This window comes from Manis pentadactyla, chromosome 10 (assembly GCF_030020395.1).
Source record: "Manis pentadactyla isolate mManPen7 chromosome 10, mManPen7.hap1, whole genome shotgun sequence".
Lineage (NCBI taxonomy): Eukaryota > Metazoa > Chordata > Mammalia > Pholidota > Manidae > Manis > Manis pentadactyla.
In genome coordinates, this window is record NC_080028.1 from 124,784,521 (window position 1) to 124,804,293 (window position 19,773).

The window sequence follows — 19,773 nt, forward strand, 5'->3', positions numbered from 1 at the left end:
GTGATGCCCAATAGGTTTATCATGTGACTCGGCACAGTGAAAATGCTAGTGTAGGATCCTTCCTGGGACAGGGGTCCCTGTCACCAAGTGTGAGAGGGTGGCTCCTAGGGACTGCATTGTGCCCCTCCAAAACCCACACACTGAAGTCCTAGACTCTAGTGCCTCGGAATGCGTCTGCATTTGTATAGTCTTCACAGAGGTAATGAAGATGAAATGAGGTCCTATGGGTGGGCCCTAATCCGATCTGACAGCTGTCCTTATAAGAAGAGGAGATGAGGACACAGACACAGGGAGGGAATGCCGCCTGCAAGCCAAGGAGAGAGGCCTCCGAAGAGAACAGCCCAGAGACACCTTGCTCTTGGACTTGCGAATTGTGAGAAAATGCATTTCTGTTGTTTAAGTCACCAAGTATGAAGAATTAGACACCTTCAGTCTAATTGTCTGTTTTCATATTTAATGTCATCAGGGATTATCTAGGTGATGGGATCATAGAACATTTTTTTGTTTTCTTCTTTATGCTTCTTTAGGTCAGCAGCCTGAGAAAAGTAACACAGAAGCTGACTGAGAAATCTTAGCCTACGTGGTAACATAGTATCTTCCATCACAGAACACAGTAAGTGGCCATGAGCAAGAAGACACACAGCTGAGTGATAATCACATCCTTGAGAGCTAAGAATGTGTTTCCATGGCACTTGCCATATGGAACAGAACTGTTGAAAGATCCAGGCAAACATGTATGGATGTCAACTATAAGCTAGCTACTGTGCTGGGTTAAGGACTCTGAATTTAAGACCCCGACCCTGTCTTAGATGACACCAGTCTAATGGCGGAGCCAAACACGAGAAGAGAAGTCAACTCAACATGAAAACTGCTGCCACAGAGGTTGTGTGAACCAATAGGAATGTAAAAAAGAACAAACAAACTCTTCTACCACCAATAGTAAGTGTCTTGAATATTTTTAGAATCAATATACTTGTGTAGGACACCAGTCACATGATATGATCATATATGTGGCTAAACTGTCACAAAGGGTAATTTAGCAGTATCTATTGAAATTCAAAATGCTCTCACCTTTCACTGAGCTGTTCTACCTTCAGGGATATAGTCTACAGGGAATTCCTTGCAAAATGTGGTAAGATATATGCACAGTGATATTCTCTGAAATATTATTTCTAAGAGCAAATCAGTAGAAACAACCTTACTATTAAGATCAAACAGATCAAGGTATATCCATAAAATGTCATATTCTGCAGCCATTGCAAAGAAAGCAATAGAACTGTTCCTACTGATGATATAGACAGAGCTCCAAGAGAAAAGATGAAAAAAATCAAGCTACAAAAGAGTGTTATGCGTAACCACTTTGGTATCAATATTCACATTCACACACACAAGCATAGCCATATAGGACTTTTCTAGAAGGAATTCAGGAAGCCATTGGGAAGTAGGACAGACTGGGCTGGAGGAGCAGGGGGATGAGTCATTTTGTATCCTTCTGTCCCATTTGGATTGTCCAACCAAAGTGCATATTTAATGTCATCAGGGATTATCTAGGTGATGGGATCATGGAACATTTTCTTGTTTTCTTCTTTATGCTTGTCTATATTTGGAAAAAATGAAACTGTAGGAGTTGATTTTGTCTACACATGATTATAGGTGTGTGAGGCATTTCTGGATGTGTACCGGGTATGCATGCACCCTTATCTCGTCCTCCTTGGGACCGTTAAGGGAGATCAGGACAAAATCCCCCTCCAACTTCCCCCTGGGGTCAAACACTTTGGCACACATCATAGCGATTCTACAGAGCATGCCAGGGATTTCTTTTGTGTGTCTCTTGCTGAAAGGAAGCCCAGATCACAAGTCACTCTGAATCTGAGACAGCTTATATCTCTGGGGAAGATCCTGCCCCCAGAGCCTCTGAGTGGCCCAGTGCCTGGCAGGCCTGAGCATGGAAACCACCTGCCTGGAGAAAGAAGGGCCTGTGGACAGTCCTGCTCCTGGTGGCTGAGCTGGAGAACACGGAGAGCAGAGCAGAGAAAGGGAAGGACAGTGGATGCTGAGGACCAGTCTCTGCCTCTGCATCCAAGCAAAATGCCTGATGCAAGAAAGGAAGCAACTTCAGGCTCAAGAAAACCTAAGGAAACCTAAGCTTTTTCTGTCCACCATGAATACAAGTAACAGAGGTGGAGTGATTCTAAGAAAATAATACCCCACCTGCGGCTGGGCCTCTGGGCTTGGCTCTGGGAGGGGGTACTTCGGAATCAGAGAGGCCTGGTTTCAAATTGCATCTCTCTCCCCTCCTAACTGTGTGGCCTTGGGCAAATCACCGTCTCTGTGCTCACAGTCCTTGTTCTAGGGGAAGAGACTTGCAATGAACATGCTAATAAGCCAATCAAGAGAAAGGATCAAGATTTGACAAATGCCATAAAGGAAATCAAACATACACTGTAAGAGATTAACAGGAGTCAGGAAGTTCTCTCTGTAAAGGTGACATTTAAACTGTGACTCCATTTTTATGTAGTGGAATAAGCTCTATCTTGCCCATTGTCCCTGGGTCCCAGAAGGAAACAGATGGAGCACTCAAATTAGGATAATTTGAGAGGAATCTAATAAAGGGACTATTTATAAAGGTGTGGGCAGGGGGTGGGAGGAACACAAGAGATAACCACAGTGCTCTGGGGCTGGTAGCTGTGGGATTCCAGGCCCTGCCACCACCTCTGAGCCTGAACAGAGGGTTGCCTGAGATCTTAGTTTAGAAATGCAGCAGTCCACCAGAGGGAGCAGGGTCTATAAATGCCCCCCCCCACCTCCTCCTACAACCTGCACTGGCTCCCTACTGCCCAAACCCAACCAGAAGCCAGTGGCATGGAAGCCTCGTGCTGCAGTCTACCCAGGGAAGCCTCCCAGGGTAGACTGCAGGGTGGAAAAGAACAGAAAGTAGATCTGGACAGATAAACAGATGCTATCCATTCCTCCTGCTGCATGTCTGAATCTTGGTCTGGCATCTCAGAGTTGATTAGCACTTCTAATCCTACACTTTTAAAGCCAATGAAAATGACCTCATGTATGTGTTGTGTGTATCTGTTTAACTTTAAATACTCAACAATTTGCTACAGACAACACTTCTTCATACAAAGGGCTTTCACTGTCTAGAGCTATAGACGTTCCAGGTAATCGATAATGCTGCCATTCTGACTCCAAATTAAATAACTGCACATTTATTACCCATTACTGGAAGGCGCACCAGGATCTCCACTGCCAGGAGCTCACAGCTTTCCCTCTCTCTGTTAGCCCACTCCAACCCTCTGTCTGCTTGGGTCAGACGGTGTGAATACCATCCCACTTTTAAAAATCTAACTCCCTTTGCTAGTCTAACCTAAATGGGGATGAAAACTGCCAAGGCTCTGAAATTTACTCTGCCAACTGAGCCCCCAGGGATGAGGTAATATTTGGCCATAGAATCGGGGATATTTGGCTGCCTCTTCCATCACCTGCTCCTCCCAGGGAGATGGGGGATGCAGAATTTCAGTTCTATGGGTTGTGAATTCCTTGCTCCCTCCTGACTGATCTGCTGAAGCAAAAAAGAACGGTCACCCAAAAGTAGGTAAGCCAGGCTGGACACCATGATGTACTGCAAGAAACAAGGAGAACCACATTTTGGGTTGGGTGAACTGAGCTTCCCATCACATCCCTTCTATCGGAGCTGATGAAAAACATCACATTACATGGTGGGGGAAGGACAATAGTGCCTGAGCCAGAAATTCCCTTTAGTGACAAAACACATCGTTTCGCAAGTTTGCATCTAAAGGGAGCCCTTTCTGCAATCAGAAAGCTATGGTGCATCCACACGTAGCCATAAGGAATTCAGCCTGCCACAGAGGCCCATGAGAAGACAGGAGAGTTTGGCATACACATGCACCCTGGCTCCCAGAATATGGAGATTGCAATTAGGGTGACTGTGGATCAAAAACAATCTAGAGAAAATCAGAACTAACCCCATTAGCTGCCCCATCCCTACACAGCATCTTGTAGATTAGGAGAAACAGCCGGTGCAATTACTTCAATCACTTATGCAAAGTAAGACCGCTTCCCAAATTGGAAATGACAGTCTGGGCCACCTGGTAGGAAAGACAGCCTATCCCCAAGAGAGGGGCTGGAGCATCTCCCTCCCAGTCCTTTGGGTCTTTACTTGGTCATGAGATGATCATAATCAAAATCACTGTCTTCTTCACCGGCACCATCATCATCATCATATCTGTCCGAGTAAACATATCTAGTGGAACTTTTCAGCAGAAATTGGCGCTAGGGCCTGAAGATAAAAAGCAGCCATCGAGTACCCACAGGATGTTAAGAGCTGTTCCTCAAAAAGGTTGTAAGGTCAAAGCATATTGTCAGCATATTAAAGGTGCTGATAAGCTCTGCAGTGAAGAAATCTAATTAATTTTGTTTCCCAAACTTCCATGACCACACTAACATGGCAGCCATCTTTTTAAAAAACTGCTCTGGGAACTTCATGCTATGAACACCTTACAGAATGAATGTGGGGCACATGGCTCTAAGTCAGTGGTCCCCAACCTTAGCTGTAGTTTGGAATCATTTGGGAAGTTGTCAGAATACTTACACCTGAGTCCCACCTCAGAGCAGATGAGCTGCCCATTTAAGGAGCTGCCAGTGCATCAGTTTGACTCTGTCATATCCACCTTGAGACTGTACCTAGCACTTCATCACCATTCCCTAAAACAGAGCCAACACTACAAGACACTAACAGGAAATGGACATTTTGCTGAACAGTTCACAGGTTGATGGGACAAAGGAAAATGTTGCACATAACTTTGTGCACAACTTCCCAACAAATCCCTTCAAAGAAATCTCTTTCTCCAAAGTTTTCCTCCAACTGGCAACTGCTTGTTTCTCTTTTCTCTTCTTCCATTGCTCTCTCTATCCAATGGCCCTTAAACCTCGATTATCCTAAGCAATTCCCTTTAGAAGCCAAGCTTGCACAGCCCACCCAGGCAGAGGAGTCCTGCAGGTAGCTGAACCGCGGCACTGCCCTCACTCAAATCATCCCCAGGAGCCCTGTTCCTATCCAAAATAATTTATCCAAGTGTATTTTCAAAATCGACAGGCACAAAAACATTAGAAAGTTCAATAGGTACTCTTGTGGCTAGATGGAGAGGAAGACATTTTTCTAAGACCAACTAGGGCTAGATTGAGAAAAGCTAACCAGGAGGGCTGCACGAAGAGGTGAGGCTCAGCCACTTCGAGGAAAGGATTCATGTAGAGGGAACAGGAAGAACCTAGAGGTTAAGGGGAAGGAAGGTCTGCACAAATCCCAAAGGCTAGGAAAGGAGCTGGGGGGAAAAAGAGGGAGGTAGCAAAGGGTTTGTGCAGTGATAAATCAATAGGCTTTGATGGAACCAGGGACAACACCAACCATGAGTCTTGCCCTCGGCGTGTGCCAGACACTGCTGTAAACGTTTCACTTACCTCACTTTGCATAAACCCCACAACAACCCCATGAGATGGGACTGCAATCCCAGTGCGTCAGTAGCAGGACTGGGATTTGATTCGAGGCAGTTGTCTTCAGGGTCTATTTGCTTAACCACTGCATTAAAGAGTAATGAGCGAGCACACCAATAAAAACAAGGCCAATTAAGCAGACAGGGACCCGGCTCTGGAGTAATCCAGAATCTTGCTGTCAGAGAAAGGCATTCAGAACAGCTGCATCCACGTCGCCTTGGAGCTTACAAGAGATGCAGAATCTCAGGTCTCACTCCAGACTTACTCAATCTGTTTCTGCATTTGAACAAGAGCTCCTAGGAGCTTCCCCAACACATTAAAATGTGAGTGGTGCTGGTCTAGAAGTCTGGGGTCAATAATGTAAATCAAACTTGAGAAGGGAGCACTGTGGGTGGAAACAGCAGGTAAGAGCCCCAGTGAGCCACTGAGTATAAATACATTTCCAAAGCCACACACCGTGGGCAGCAGTCATTTCTGACAGTGAACAAAACAGCCATGGCTAAAAGCTCAAGCCAGTTCCAGGTACTAATGGCTCTGCCACCTACTCAAACGTGTGACCCTGGGCAGGTTATGAAACCCCAAGGACTCACTTTCATCATCAAAAAGTGGAAGCAAAGACCAGGTCCTCACTGGGTTGTCAAGAAGATTAGGTAAGAAATTCAATATTTGATGCTTAGCATAGCACCCATTACACATTAACTCCCTACAAGCACTGACTATGACTATGACAATGTCAAAATTATCACTTCTGGACACTAAGCTGGCTCTGAAAGTCCCAATTATAGTGACAAAGACTGGGGAGCTGGAAGAAGGGGGTAGGGAAATGCAGAGTGCAGGTGAGCTAAATTTCCTCATCACGCCTGGACGGAGTTCAAAGATGCTATTCCATTCTTCTTTGACTATTAGAGAAACAAAGGTTACAGCATCCTTTCCAAAGAAGTGAAAGGCAACCACATGTAGAATTAATAACAAGATTCCTACCTTTCAAACCAGCAGGTAAGATAAAAGCAAATCAAACAGAATCTATAGAGCCAGAAGAAAGAGAATAAATGAAGCAACAAGAAAAGTTATTTTTAAGGAGTAATTTTTAAACGATAGGTGATCAAACATATGTATTGTGGCAAATATACTGAACTCCTCTAGTAAAAGGCTAAGATTCGCAGGCTGGGTGAATAAATAAGATCCTTCCATAGGCTATTTCCAAGAGACACTTGCAAGAAAAGGAAATGAAAAAGAAGGGTAACAATGAAAGGATGTGTCCAGGCCCAGGGGCACCAAAGAAAGATGGAAAACAGCATTGATTTCAGAAAAACCCAAGGCGGAAAGCATTAACCAGGCTCAAGATGGTCATTGTATATTCATAAAAGTTTCAATCCATAACCAACACTAGTCAATAAATAGCCTTTGTGAGTCAAATGACATGGGCTCAAAATATATAAAGCATAAAGTCTGGCCAGTACCAAGAGAAATTGACAGAAATACAGTAGCTCTGGGAGCCCCTAACCAACCCACCTCAGATAAAAAATAAAGGACACGAGGCTCCTGGGTTTAAAATTAATAAGGTTTGTCAGATAGAGAACACCCTTTATAACTGTCCAAGGGGTATTTCAGGGAAACTCAGCCCGACTTGCCCATTTATCCACCCAGCCCCCTCTCCAGCCACACATACGATGTGCATTCAGAATCACCCCCATACCAGGTACTACACAAGCTGCTGGGGATCCAGTAGCAAAGATGAGGTGCTCATTAGGAATCTTACAGTCCTCTGCCATGTACAAAGGAAAAAAGGTAAGGAGGCAAAGTAATTAAAAATGGAGGCATGGTGGTAAACAATGGGATGTGACAGAGTGTAACAGGAATAATGAGGTGTCAGCTGAGCTCTCGGGGTTTCATTCAACAAGACACGCGAAGACAAGTGAGCAAGACATGGTTCTTGAGGAACTTGTATTTTAGTAAGAGGGAGTCAAGTGAATAAACATGAGAACGAGAAAAGAATATTATTTCAGTGCTGAGCGCCATGAAGAAGACAAAATAGAGCAACGGAAAAGAGAATGTGTGGAGCAGGAGAGATGCTGTCATTTGGCCAGTCATCTGAGGCTCCTAAAAGGAGGTGGCCTCCGGGATTGGAGGCTGAAAGAGGCAAGGTCAGAGGGTACTGTGGTCAGGATGCTTGGGCATTATTCTTAGAATCCTGAGAAGTCCCTGGATCTTCCTGGGTACTCTGAGCAGGTAATTCCATGTGGACGCCATGGATTCCTTAGGGAGTCAGACACCCCTGTAAGCCAGAGCTACCTATGCAGGCAGCCTTGCAGCATCCACAGAGCCTCAGATGGTAAATCCTGCTCTAATTACTCTGGTAATTATAAACTGACACTTGCTGAGCAGGAAGGAGCATTCCTTCTGCTAAAAAACGATCGTTAGGATGCCAGTCCCAGCCTCTCAGACACGGAGGGTAATGCGAACTTACAAACAGCTGGTGAAAGGAGGTAATGCCCAGCCCGATGGGGAGCCCTGAGAAAAGGTGAGGAGCCTGGACACTGGCAAGGAGATGTGTCCAAGCACCTGCACCACCTCTCCGGGTCCTTGAGGCAGCCTCAGAAAGAGCAAACGCTCCCCTCCAGCCAGTCGGACCCAGATCTTAATCCCGGTTCTGCATCCAGTGAGCTGAATCGGCTATTCACCTGAGAGTAAGGTTCCCCACCTGCTAAAATGGGCTCAATAATCACCTTACCTGTGGGGGTCCCCTGGCACACAGTAGGTGTCTGAGAAGGGCCAGACCCTTCTCCTCGGGGTCTCCCATGCCTCTTGGTCAGAAGCTCTAGAGGAAGGAGGAAGGAACAGAGGATGGAAGGAAGTGTTACACTCCCTGCTGATGCTGGAAGGGAGTTAAAGAGCCCGTGATAATAAGATTCTGACCTGTGCTCCCTGTGACGGCGAAAAACAGGGGCATGAGAACTCACAGAGACAAAAAGGCAGGTGATCAAAGGGATGAATCCACTGCGACCTGAAAAGCAGCCTGCCTGCTTTCATCCATCTGGGAGGCGACGCAAGGACTTACACTCGCGCCAAAGACACACTTTTTTCTACCCAAACTGCCCTGAGGGGGGCCATGGGCGTGGCAGGTTTCCAGAACAGACCCCCTCGGGGTTAATCAATCTTCTTGGCCTGGCCACATCTCCCAGTGCCTCTGCCCCCACCTCTGAGCTACGTTTTAGAAATACGCCACTGCCAAGGAGATTTACCCATTTTAATAGGTCAGAGAATTACCGCCATTGGTGTAAATGTACCCCAGCTCCCTGCAGCTTCATCATCAGGAGAGAGGGTCTGAGGGGAGGAAGTGAGGGCTTCAGGAAGTTACTTTCCAGGCAGAGCAGTTAACTGCTTGATACCTGGGAAGCCAGAGACTCCCCAGGAGCAGGACCTAGCTGCCATGTCACCCTAATCACCCTCTTCTCCCTCTCACCTGAGAGGCATCCTGTCTTCAGCTCTCTGGACTGCCAGACCCTAGGGACTTGGGCCCTCCCTGTCCAGTTTCATGGAGGATCCCTCTGGGGGAAGAAGGATAAACAACCCCAGATCCAGACCTCAGCCCACTTGTGCAGTCAGTTATAACACAACAGTCCCCTTGATCACAGACACCAAATAATCTGTTCTGCTAGAAGCTGCTCACTAAACCACTAGGAAGCAAGGAAAACACATTGCCCTTTCCTGATAGGAATTCCCATTTTCTCACACAATGGACTATAAACTTCTTAGCATCCCAAGTTGCTCTGGGGGCCATGTGGGTCCAGGAAAGCCACAGCTGTAATGAGGTTTAAATATAATCAGTCACTGCTCTAGTGTGGAAAACGCGGATGCCTGTGGGAATCCGGAGAAGCTGCAGGCACAGCAGGAAGAATGTAGGCTACTGTGATGCTTGGTTCAAATCCCAGCTCTGCCACTCGCAAGCTGCGTGATGGTGAACAAGTTACCTCACCTCTCTGTCCCCCATGGAAGAAAAGGAGGGATGATGGGACCTAGTTGAACTAGGTGCTATGGAGAGTTAAGCTGATTCAGGTGTTACCACATAGCTCATAGTTTATATCTGATGAACTATTATTATTATTATTATTATTATTTATCAAGTTGGCTTTGTCCGCCCTGATATATATATATACATACATATATACATGTGTATATACACACATATATGTATATATATGCACACACATACAACATGTGTATATATAGAGACAGAGACAGAAAAATTGAGTAACTGAGTCAGCCAACCTATTAATAATCCAACTCAAACAAGTGATCCAGCAACTGCATAGACCTTCCAAGTTCAGAGGTCAGGATGCCACCATGGAAAAAGAGGGCAGATCAGGGACCAGAAATCCCCTGGAAAGGCTGGCCAGGAATGATGTTTGTTCCCTCAAGGTGAGAGGAGCCTGCCTGCGTCCCCTCTCCTTCCTGCCCCTGCCTTCCCCAAGTACAGTGCCCAGGATAGGATGCACTGACCGGGGCTGACGCCCACAGATGCAGGATGGCACGGTGGTGGGAAACCTGGAGCCGGCCTGCCAGACTTCATATCCCAGCAGACACTGGGGAGACCTTGCTGATACTCAGTTTCCTCTTGTTAAAAAAAGAAAACAATTTTACTGCTCTTCAAAGAGTTAATCACAGAATTACTTACTATTTGACCCAGCAATTCCACTCCAGGGTATCTATCCAAAAGAACTGAAAACAGGTGTTCAAACAAATACTTGTACATGCACGTTAACAGCAGCATTATTCACAATAACCAAAAAGTAGTTACAACCCAAATGAATGGATAAACAAGTGTGATCCATCCATACAATGAATCTGTATTCAGCCAGAAAAGGAATGAAGTTCTGATGCATGCTGCAGCATGGATGAGTCTCATAAACATTGGGCTCGGTGAAGGAAATCAGGCACAAAAGGCCACATACTGTATAATTCCACTCATATAAAATTTCAGAATAGGCAAATCCAGAGAGACAGAAAGCAGATGAGTGGTTTCCAGGGGCTGGCAGAATGGGGAACGGGAGGTGAGTGCTAATGGAGTTACCCTTTGGGGTGATGAAAATGTTTAGAGGTGGTGGTTGCACAACATAGTGTTTGTACCAAATGCCGATTGTTCGCTTAGAAGTGGCTTGTTTTATGTTATGTGAATTTCATCTCAATAAATTACTTGAAAAACACACACACACACAATTACTCAAATTCTTCTACCCATAACAGCAGCCAACAGCAGGAGCCTGGGGAGGGTACTCCAGTGGACAGTGACACTGGCAGGAGCAGAGGGGACAGTGGGAGCACAGAGCACGCTCTAACCACCACTCAAATGACACACACCACAAAGTCAGCCTCCCCACAAAGGCTCCTTCACCACTTAACCATCTCCAGTCCACCCAAGGGCCAGCCATGTGCCTCTCCAAAACCATCACACAGGAAATTTATATGTGTAATAAAAAGCTGCTATCTTGACACTAATCTTAGGGAAAAAAAATTCTTATATTTGTATTAATTTTCCTTCCTGGGTTTTAATTGAAGAAAGGGTACAGTATCACAAGGGAAATAAAACCTTACTTCATCTAACCAAGGGCCATGTGGCTTCATTAGAAATTACATTATTTCCTCGTTAAGCAACAATAATAATGTAGAATTGGAATCAATAAATAAAAAAATGCACTGCCCCAAGGTATAGATCCATTTGGTTCAATTATATTCTTACATGGCCCAGCTCTGGTGGCTCCAGTGCTAATAAAAATGTAGCACGATGCTGGAAACTGTGGCTTCCTTCACTTGCCTTCAAATCGGAATGATGAAATAGAGGGCATGGTTCCCACCCACACAACCACTATCACTGTTTCTAATAAAAACTTCTAACCACCCACCCACACCCTGGCAAAACTGATTTCATTCTGAGAGTTTGTACATCAAAGGTGCCAGTAGGTTCCATGTCACCAGTTTCCCTTTAACAATTAGTAGTGACTGTTCTGCTCAAGGGCTGAACTGTGCTGTGATTGATTATAGATGCCTGCCTTGGGCACAGATTGAAGTACTGGTGGTAAGTATGTGCCAGTTATGCCCTGGAGCCCCTTCAACTGGGAGGCGAGGTTAAGAAATCTATAGGCTATTGGCTCTGGTGATGCCCACGCCTCTTCTTAGCCACGCTCCCTGGATGGCTGGGCTGGGTTTGCATAATAATAGAGTACATGACACATTTTTACCTCCTTCATATCTACCAGACTTAACAAAAATCCTTAATCAAAACAAAATGAGTACTTACCTGATCCTCGACCAGGCTGTATGGCAGGGACAGTAGATCCTGCATAAAAAAATACAAAGACAAGAAATGTTGGGTTTCACATTAAACCAATTGCTTTTCCTTTGTTTTTCTCTTAGGCAAAGTATCTACATTCCTTGGACAGAAATACTTGATGCATTCATTCCAAAAATGTTCATTGAGTGCCTAACATGTACCAAGTACATCATCGTAGGCGTTGAGTTTTTAACAATAAACAAAACGGCAAGTTCCTACTATGGGATGGAAGGGAAAAGAGGCAGAACATAGCAAATAAGGAAGGTAATAAACAATAATTGAAGATAATATCAAACTGCGTTAAGACCAAAGATGATCACAAAATGGGTTATGGGATTATTGGGTGCTCCTTTAGAGTGAGGGTCAGAGAGGACTGAGAGCTGAATGATAAGGAGAAGCTGGACATATTGACGTATATATTTTCAGTGCAGGGACAGCAGGTACAAAGGCCCTGAGACAGGTACAAGTGGATAAGAGCCAGGCAGCAAGATGGCTAGGGTGGCTGGGAGTAGTCAAACATCCGGGAGTCAGGCAGAGACCAGATCATATCCAGCCTAAAGGTCAACATACAGGGTCTGGGTGTTTTTCTAAGCAAGTTGGGAAGCCACAGGGAAATTATAAGCATGTTTCTACAGAACCAAAACCCACACCCTTCTCAACTCAATAGCCCCCAAATAACCCCCATGGAGTGGACTGACCCACACACGTGCTCCACTCATCCTCAGAATGCCGAGCCAGCTCCCAGCACAGGAAGGGTCCCTGGCTAACTCAACAGGGAAAATGCAAGTTGCACAGACTCTGTGAAATGCACGTCTCAGGGCCAGCCTCGCTCTGAGCCCAGGGCAACATCCTCCAAGCCAAGAAAACCTTCTCGACCTTTCTCTCTCTGCCTCCAGCTGGCGCTTCTACCCTAGTTCCTATAGGTCCCCAAAGGGAGAGAAGGCGCCAAAAGCTCCCCTTTTCCCTGCACGAAGCCCATATCAGGCCCCTTCACCATGTGCCTGCGGGCTCCACCAGCACCTTGCACTCCAAGGCAGAGAAATGAGAAAACCCCTCTCCTGGACTCTGCCAGGCTGGTCCCAGCCAGGGCTCTGGGCCCAACAGAGGAGTCAGGGACCTTAACCAAGCCAGCACCTTAAAGACAGAGGGACTGAATGTCGTTTAACTCTTCCCTCCCACCTACAGCCCTTGTCAAGTCTCAGGCTCCTCATCCTGCTTCACAGGGTGGCTGTGGGGGTTACATTAGATGCTATGTGCCTGCTTCACAGACAGCCCTTGGCAAAGTCCTGAGTGTTAAGAGCTGTAATTGGCATGTTTATTATCACTGTTGGTTGAGACCAGGAGTTGAACAATGAGCAGGGGCTCCACCAGCCAGCGCAGACCATCCACAGGAAGAAATCCTCACGGCGCACGACCCGAGCCAGAGCCACAATTTGGAAACTGGTAATCCACGCATAGATGCTGGACATGCACCTCAAGAGCTGCTTCTCCTGCCCCCACCCGACGGCCTTACACCCAGGCCTGCCTGTAGTGTTCTCTCCCATTTGCAAGGTGTAAATCGGACGGCTTGTCCTGCCTGCCTGTTTAAAACACCCAGACAATGCCCAGCACCCATCTTCTCCCAAGCCAGCCTCCAGAACACTGTGCCACCCGCTCGGGTGAGTCTCAGGTGAGTGCACGAGGCAGACCTGGGGTCAGCGTTCGGCAGTGGGCACATGCAGACATGTCCCCTGCTGTCCCAGAACTAAGCCCTGAGGCTCCCCCAGCCTTTCCCCCACCCACTACCCCTCCCCTCCTTATCTTCAAACCCCACTCCTGTACCAGCTCCCTCCCTGGGCCCAGATGCGTGTCCAAGTACAGCCCTCTCTTCCGGGCTCCTCACTCCCTTTAAAAACAATAACAGCTCTACTCTAGTTGCTTCTTTCCATCTACCTTCCAGCACTGTGCTCAACACCAGAGACATAATAGGAGTACAAATAGCAAGGCCCCTGACGGCACTTACAGTCTGGCAGACAGTCATCAGGGAATCACAAAATAACAGTAAGGCTGCACCTGCAGAGCAGTGTCTGAGGCCCCTAACCTTCTCCTTTGCACCTCGGCACCTGGCCTGCCGGTCCAGTCAGCTTTCTGAACAACCACAGCCCCTCCCTGCCTTACTGGGAGCCCTCTGCAGGGACTCCCACCCCCTTCTCAAAGCTGTGTCCTGCCTCCTTTCTGCCTGCTCTTCCCAAAGAGCTTCTTCCTTGGGCTCACTAGGAATATGCCTATTCCAGGAGCGCCAGCGTCCTCAAGGCACACATATCTGCCTCTGCGTGCAGCTTACTTGCCTTCCCTTGGAAGCATTCATGATCCCATCCAGACGTCAGTTCTCACCTCCTCTAGGACCCCAGTGTGTGTGTCTAGTCCTGACTGCCCTCCTGCTCTGAGTGGGCATCCCACTGACACTTCAACGCCGCATGGCCTCAGCCACGCTCTCCTCTTTCCACCAGCTGTGCCCCTGCAGCTTCTGGCTCTGAGGACATCCCAGTTCTCCCAGGGCACTGGGCCTGAAGCCGGGGTGCCTCCCTCCCTCACCCCATGTCCAATCCCTCTTGACCCACTGCAGCTGTGTCTCGTGCACCAGACTCTCCTCCCCGTCTGGTTACTGCATAATAATTGCATAATAATAGACTGTTCAAAGGCTTCTGGACAGTCTCTTTGTGCTACTGAAAACAATTTGGCTGGAGGCAAGGGGGCTGGCAGGACAATTTGGTCAAAATGAATGCACAACGGCAGTTGTTTTCCTGGATGTTGGTCATCCTGAATGCCATGAAGTGGTTTTAAAGACATTTCATGCATCTTTAACCACTTGGATCTGTTTATTCCCCATATTAGGAGTTTCATTTTATTGGGTTTATTTAAGAAATCAAAACTTGGCATTGCCAAGCTCAACTGTAACTAATGGCAGACACAGGGCAGTGAGAAGTCTCCTATGAAAATCTCATTTACCGCATTCATCCATATCAGCATCGTATAGCAGGCCCTCAAGAAGCAATGTGCGTGCTTTATGTCAACGTGCGGCCCTGTGAGAATGCATTTTGCAGTATGTGTGATCCTGAAAAGGTAGGGTGTCAACTGAATTTATATAAATCAAAATCAATATTATTTTCCCCACCACTCTTTTCTGAATTACAAATGGAGAAGTCTCTACTGCCTACTTAGAGAACTCAGCCCTGAGCAAACACTCATGGATACAATTTCAACACATATTCTTGTAGTCTTTTTCTTAAACGTGTAGAAGCATACCTGCACATATACATACAAATATATTTTAACTTTGAAAATGGATTAGAGCTATAGATAGTGGTTTGCATATTTGCTTTCTGTAAACTTACCAATAGAGTGCGTCTTTACCAGATAACGCATGGAGAACTGGGCTTCTCAATTTCAGCCCCGTTGAAAATTCGGACTAGATAATTCTTTGCTAGAGGGGCTGGCTGTCTTGTACATTGTGCGATGTTTCACAGCCTCTACCCACTAGATGCCAGGAGTGCTATCCCCACAAACGGCAACAAAAATGTCCCCAGCTCTGGCCAAGCGTCCCCCAAGGGGACCACCAGTTGAGAATCCCTGATATGGAGCCATCTTCTCTTCTCCTTTGTTGACAGCTGCATAGAATTCCATACTACGGATGCACCACAATTGATTCAACTATTCTCCTATTCATCAACATTCAAAATCTATTTTAAATGCACCAGAGGGACTTGATGGTTTAAGAAGTATTTCATAAAAAATAATTATTAAAAAAAAAAAAAAAAAAAAAAAAAAAAAAAAAAAAAAAGAAGTATTTCAATGTATAGTCGTTTTATTTTATCCTTCTTATGAAGTTTGAATCGTGTATCTAGTTTGTCTGAAACAAGTGCTCTCTGTACATCAGGCGGCCCTATGGGGTTCTTTCATGCTGGTTCATGTGACGCGGGTGTTGACAGGACCCCACCTTGCATCAGGAAGACACAGGTGGTCTTGAATGCTGTGACAGCGAGGGGAGGGGGCAGTCTCTTACTCTGGGGGGACAGCAACTGGTACAACCTTTCTGGAAGGCAATCGGGAAAAACAGATCATGAGCAGTCACTCTTGTCTATTTCTTGTTCAGTAAAATTAAGTGGAGAGCTACAGTCTGTCCTTTCCCTTCTCTTTAAGCTGAATGAACTCACTGAAGCTGGATGGCTCTCAAAGATAAATGCCTGGCCCTTCTCAGAAAGACAATTAATGAGCTCAGAGACTGCTAAAACAGAGATGAGATGTGAGAGCAACAGACGCAGGGCCATCTCTCCACCCTGCCAACAGGCTATCTCCTCCTCGCTGTGCTGTTTCATTAGCCACCGCCGAGGAAACCCACCAAACGCACCGTGGCTATCAGGCTTATTTTGGAGATAATTACAAGGCTCTGGTTTGGATCCACTTTAAGGCAGAAATATGGGACAGAGAAGGATTAAGGCACATTCTATTCTATCACTTCTGCTGAAAATGTCCCAACAGGCTTTAAAGGGAAGAGAAACCGCATGAAACTTTCATCAGAGCCTGGTTGGTTTGCTGCAGGAGCTGTGGGGCCCCAAGTTCCAATTCTGAACAGTGCCCAGTACAATCACTAGGCACCTTTCCTCCCTGCTGGCCTGCTGGTCTCTTCACCCACCCCCTAGGCTCTCCATGTCTGAGAACAAGAGTGCCCTAAGGGGCGAGAAGGATTGAGGAGAGAGGAAGAGAAGGAAAGAGGGGGAAGGAGGGGCAGACAACAGGTCAGAGAGGGATCGCTGTGTTTCTAATTACACTCTGGAAGTTCAGAGGTTACTACTCCATGCATCACTCAAAAATGGATCCATTCTCTGCTCAAATAACCTTGCAAACAGGAAGACCATGGCAGGGTTAAGTCACCTCCAGGCTGGCATTCTCTTTTCCTCTCGACCCTGCAATCTCCTGGAAGGCACACCAAGAATGCAAAAGTGCAGGAGTCCCTTGGAAATGACCTGGCTTGCCTGCAGCTTCTCTGTCCTTCTCCCCGGAAGAGAAAAGGTGAGAATCAGAGTGTTTCTGCAGACACCCTTTTCCTTGTCATCCATTCTGTGAGCAGAATCTCAACCATTACCTCTGAGTGTGTCCCTTCCCCTCTCACCCTGAAAACAAGTACAATAATCAAGAGGTCAGCACAGAGATCCCTAACAGCTGCTGTGCAAGCGCAAGCAGGGGATGCACTTGGCTCCTGCAACAGGATTAGAATGCGGATCCGTCCTCGCGCTTTTCCTTTGTGTGCTTTCTTACATAAGACTTTTCATCAGACCGAGGCCTCCTCCACGCCTTAGGGAGGATTAGGATTACTTCAGCAGGAGTGGAAAGAGAAAGAAACAGTGCCCAGACTTTTTGATATCTGAAGGAACCTGCCAAACCAATGCCTGGAACATTCTCACCCTCAGAGGGAGAACTGGTCGCCCAGGACAAGGAGCCCAGCTGACTGCGCCCCATCACCCGCTGGAAGGAGCCTCCACTGACGGCAGCTGCCCAAAGGCCACGGATGGGCCAGAGGACTCCTACTCATGCCCTGAGCCTCTGCAGAGCCCAGAAACTTCCCCACATACCCCATTCGTCAGAGGTGCCCCACCTTTCTCAAAGGCCCCTTAAGAGACAGAGGGAGTTGTTAAGGGTGTAGATGGGACAGTGGTGAACCCCACCCATTATACATGAATAAAACATTTAAGCCTCACCAAAAAGACCCCAAGAAAGGTCATTATTATTGTTCCGGCTTCACAGATAACAAAAACAAAGAAGTCAAGTCTCAGGGCCCCAGCAGTCAGTGAGCTGGGATTCAAGCGCACTTTGCCTGATTCTGACTCCCAGACCTCCCTTGCCCACAGAGTGTCCCATATAAGTGAAAGATCACACTTGCCTTGTAACAGAAGGACACACTCTTGCCCTCAGATTGCTTCCAAGAGATTCAGGAAGGCAAAACCCAACTATTTAAGCACAAGTGGCATATCATAACAGAGGGGCAAGGACGGAGCCCTCCACGGGAGGGGAGGAGACGCGTCAGAGAGCACATGCCAGGGGGGTCAGGCCTGGGAAAGGCCGGCTGGGGGGTGACCCTGGAGCAGGGGGGTGAACAGGGGCACCCGGAAGGGTGCATTCACATCTTAACCCCCCAGAACTTGTGCACGTGATCTTGAGGAAAAGGTGTTTGCAGAGTGATCACGGTAAATGAGGTCACACTGGGCTAGGGTGGGCCCTAGAAGCAGCACCAGTGTCCTCATAAGAGAAAAGAAAAGGAAGGCCTGAGGCAGGAGAGACGTGACACAGAGGGAAGGCCACATGGAGGTGGAGGCGGGGACTAGAGCGGTGCAGCCCTAAGCCAGGGAATGCCAGGGGCCAGTGGAAGCCAGAAGGGGCCTCCCCGAGAACCTTCAGGGGGCCTTGGCCCTGCTGACTCCTTGACTTCAGACTTCTGCTTCAGAACTGTTAGAGGATAAATTTCTGTGGCTTTAAGTCACCCAGTTTATAATCATTTTTTACAGCAGCCACAGGACACTGAAGTTAAGCTATGAAAAGAAAAGGGAGGAAGCAAGACTGGCCAGGGGAGCCCTCACGCACGGATGCATATCTGATGGTTTCTAGCAGCTCGCTGGGGACTCCAGAGCCCAGGCTGCCCATCAGAAGAGTCCCACGTCACGCACAAGGCCAGGCCCTAGTACCACAGTCTTGCAGTCGTTGGCAGGGTGCACCCTGAGATGAGCGAGCCGGCTCAAGTGCTGGAGGGACTGAGCTGTTAACAGCTGGGGGCTGTTGTCCACCCACATGGCTCACAGCAGCATGAGTCCATTCTGGAAGGGAGGCTCTGTGTCTGCCACAGCACGTACACAGGGTCAAAGCTATATCCCAGTCTTGAACCCCATAGTGTGCAACCCTACAAATAAAGAACCCCCGACCCAAGGAATAATTACCTATTCATTTATTCACTTCACTTTACCACTATTTCATGGGGTCCTCAGTGTCCCCACACTCTGCTTGGTGAGCTGGCAATGCAGGGTGAGCCTGCAGCAGCTCCTGCCTTCGGACACATAGTTGGCGAGGACAGAGAGGTCAAAAGGTATTATAAGGTGAGCCTAGAGTGACAGGTGGGCACAGTATCAAAGGGGCCTTGGAATCCAGGGTAAGTCAGGAGCCTAGAGTTTTTCCAAGTGCAACAGGAAGTCACTGGACACAATAGGAGGAACGGACAGGATCACTCTTATTCTCTCATGGAGAACAGTTCAGACAGAGCCAGAGTGGAAATATCTTAATTAGGAGCCCCCTGTGGCTCCCACCAAAGGCGATAGAAGTGTGAATGAAAATGGTGGTGGAAGGATGGAGAGAAGGAGACAGACCCTGGGAATACTTTGAAGATAGAATCAAAAGGCCATATGGTGGGTCATTATGTGTGTGTGTGTGTGTGTGCGCGCGCGCATGCGCATGCATGAGTATGTGTGCTGGGGCGCTGGGGGAATATCATGACCCCTCATTTCCTGACTTGCATTTCTGGTGGAGAGAAATACTGATTATTGATCTGGGGAAGATTTGAGGGGAGGGAAAACTTCAGAAGAGAGTAATAAAGTATTTGATAGACATGTGACAAGTAGCTATGTGACCTTTCAGATGTCCTTGAGAAATCTGCTTAGAGCAGTGAAGAAACTGCTGGACATGTCTGTGTAGGATTCAGATAGAAGTCTGAAATGAGGTATGAATTTGGGGATCAGAGGGGCCTTATCACTTAGTATAGCAAAGAGCTAAGCTTCTTTCTCTATGTCAAAATCGACTTGGGGTCCCACATAATCCCATCACACTGCATGGGGATGTGATAAAGCCTTGGGACCCACTTGAAAGGGCAGATGGGACAGGGAATAGTTGGCTAGAGATTCAGAAGAGGC

At 47.1% G+C, this 19,773-nt stretch overlaps 1 protein-coding gene across 22 annotated transcripts in view; it reads right to left on the minus strand.

Moving 5' to 3' along the window:
* RBFOX1 (RNA binding fox-1 homolog 1) overlaps window positions 1-19,773 on the minus strand; it is a 1,882,478-nt gene that overhangs the window by 1,698,118 nt on the left and 164,587 nt on the right. For all 22 annotated transcript variants that reach the window (XR_008992290.1, XR_008992289.1, XM_057487615.1 and 19 more), the window contains exon 2: window positions 11,813-11,851. Coding sequence is in view for 20 of the 22 variants with exons in the window: in XM_057487615.1 (XP_057343598.1) it covers window positions 11,813-11,851 (39 nt within the window). In the remaining 2 variants the exon portion in view is untranslated. The remainder of the gene's footprint in view (window positions 1-11,812; window positions 11,852-19,773) is intronic.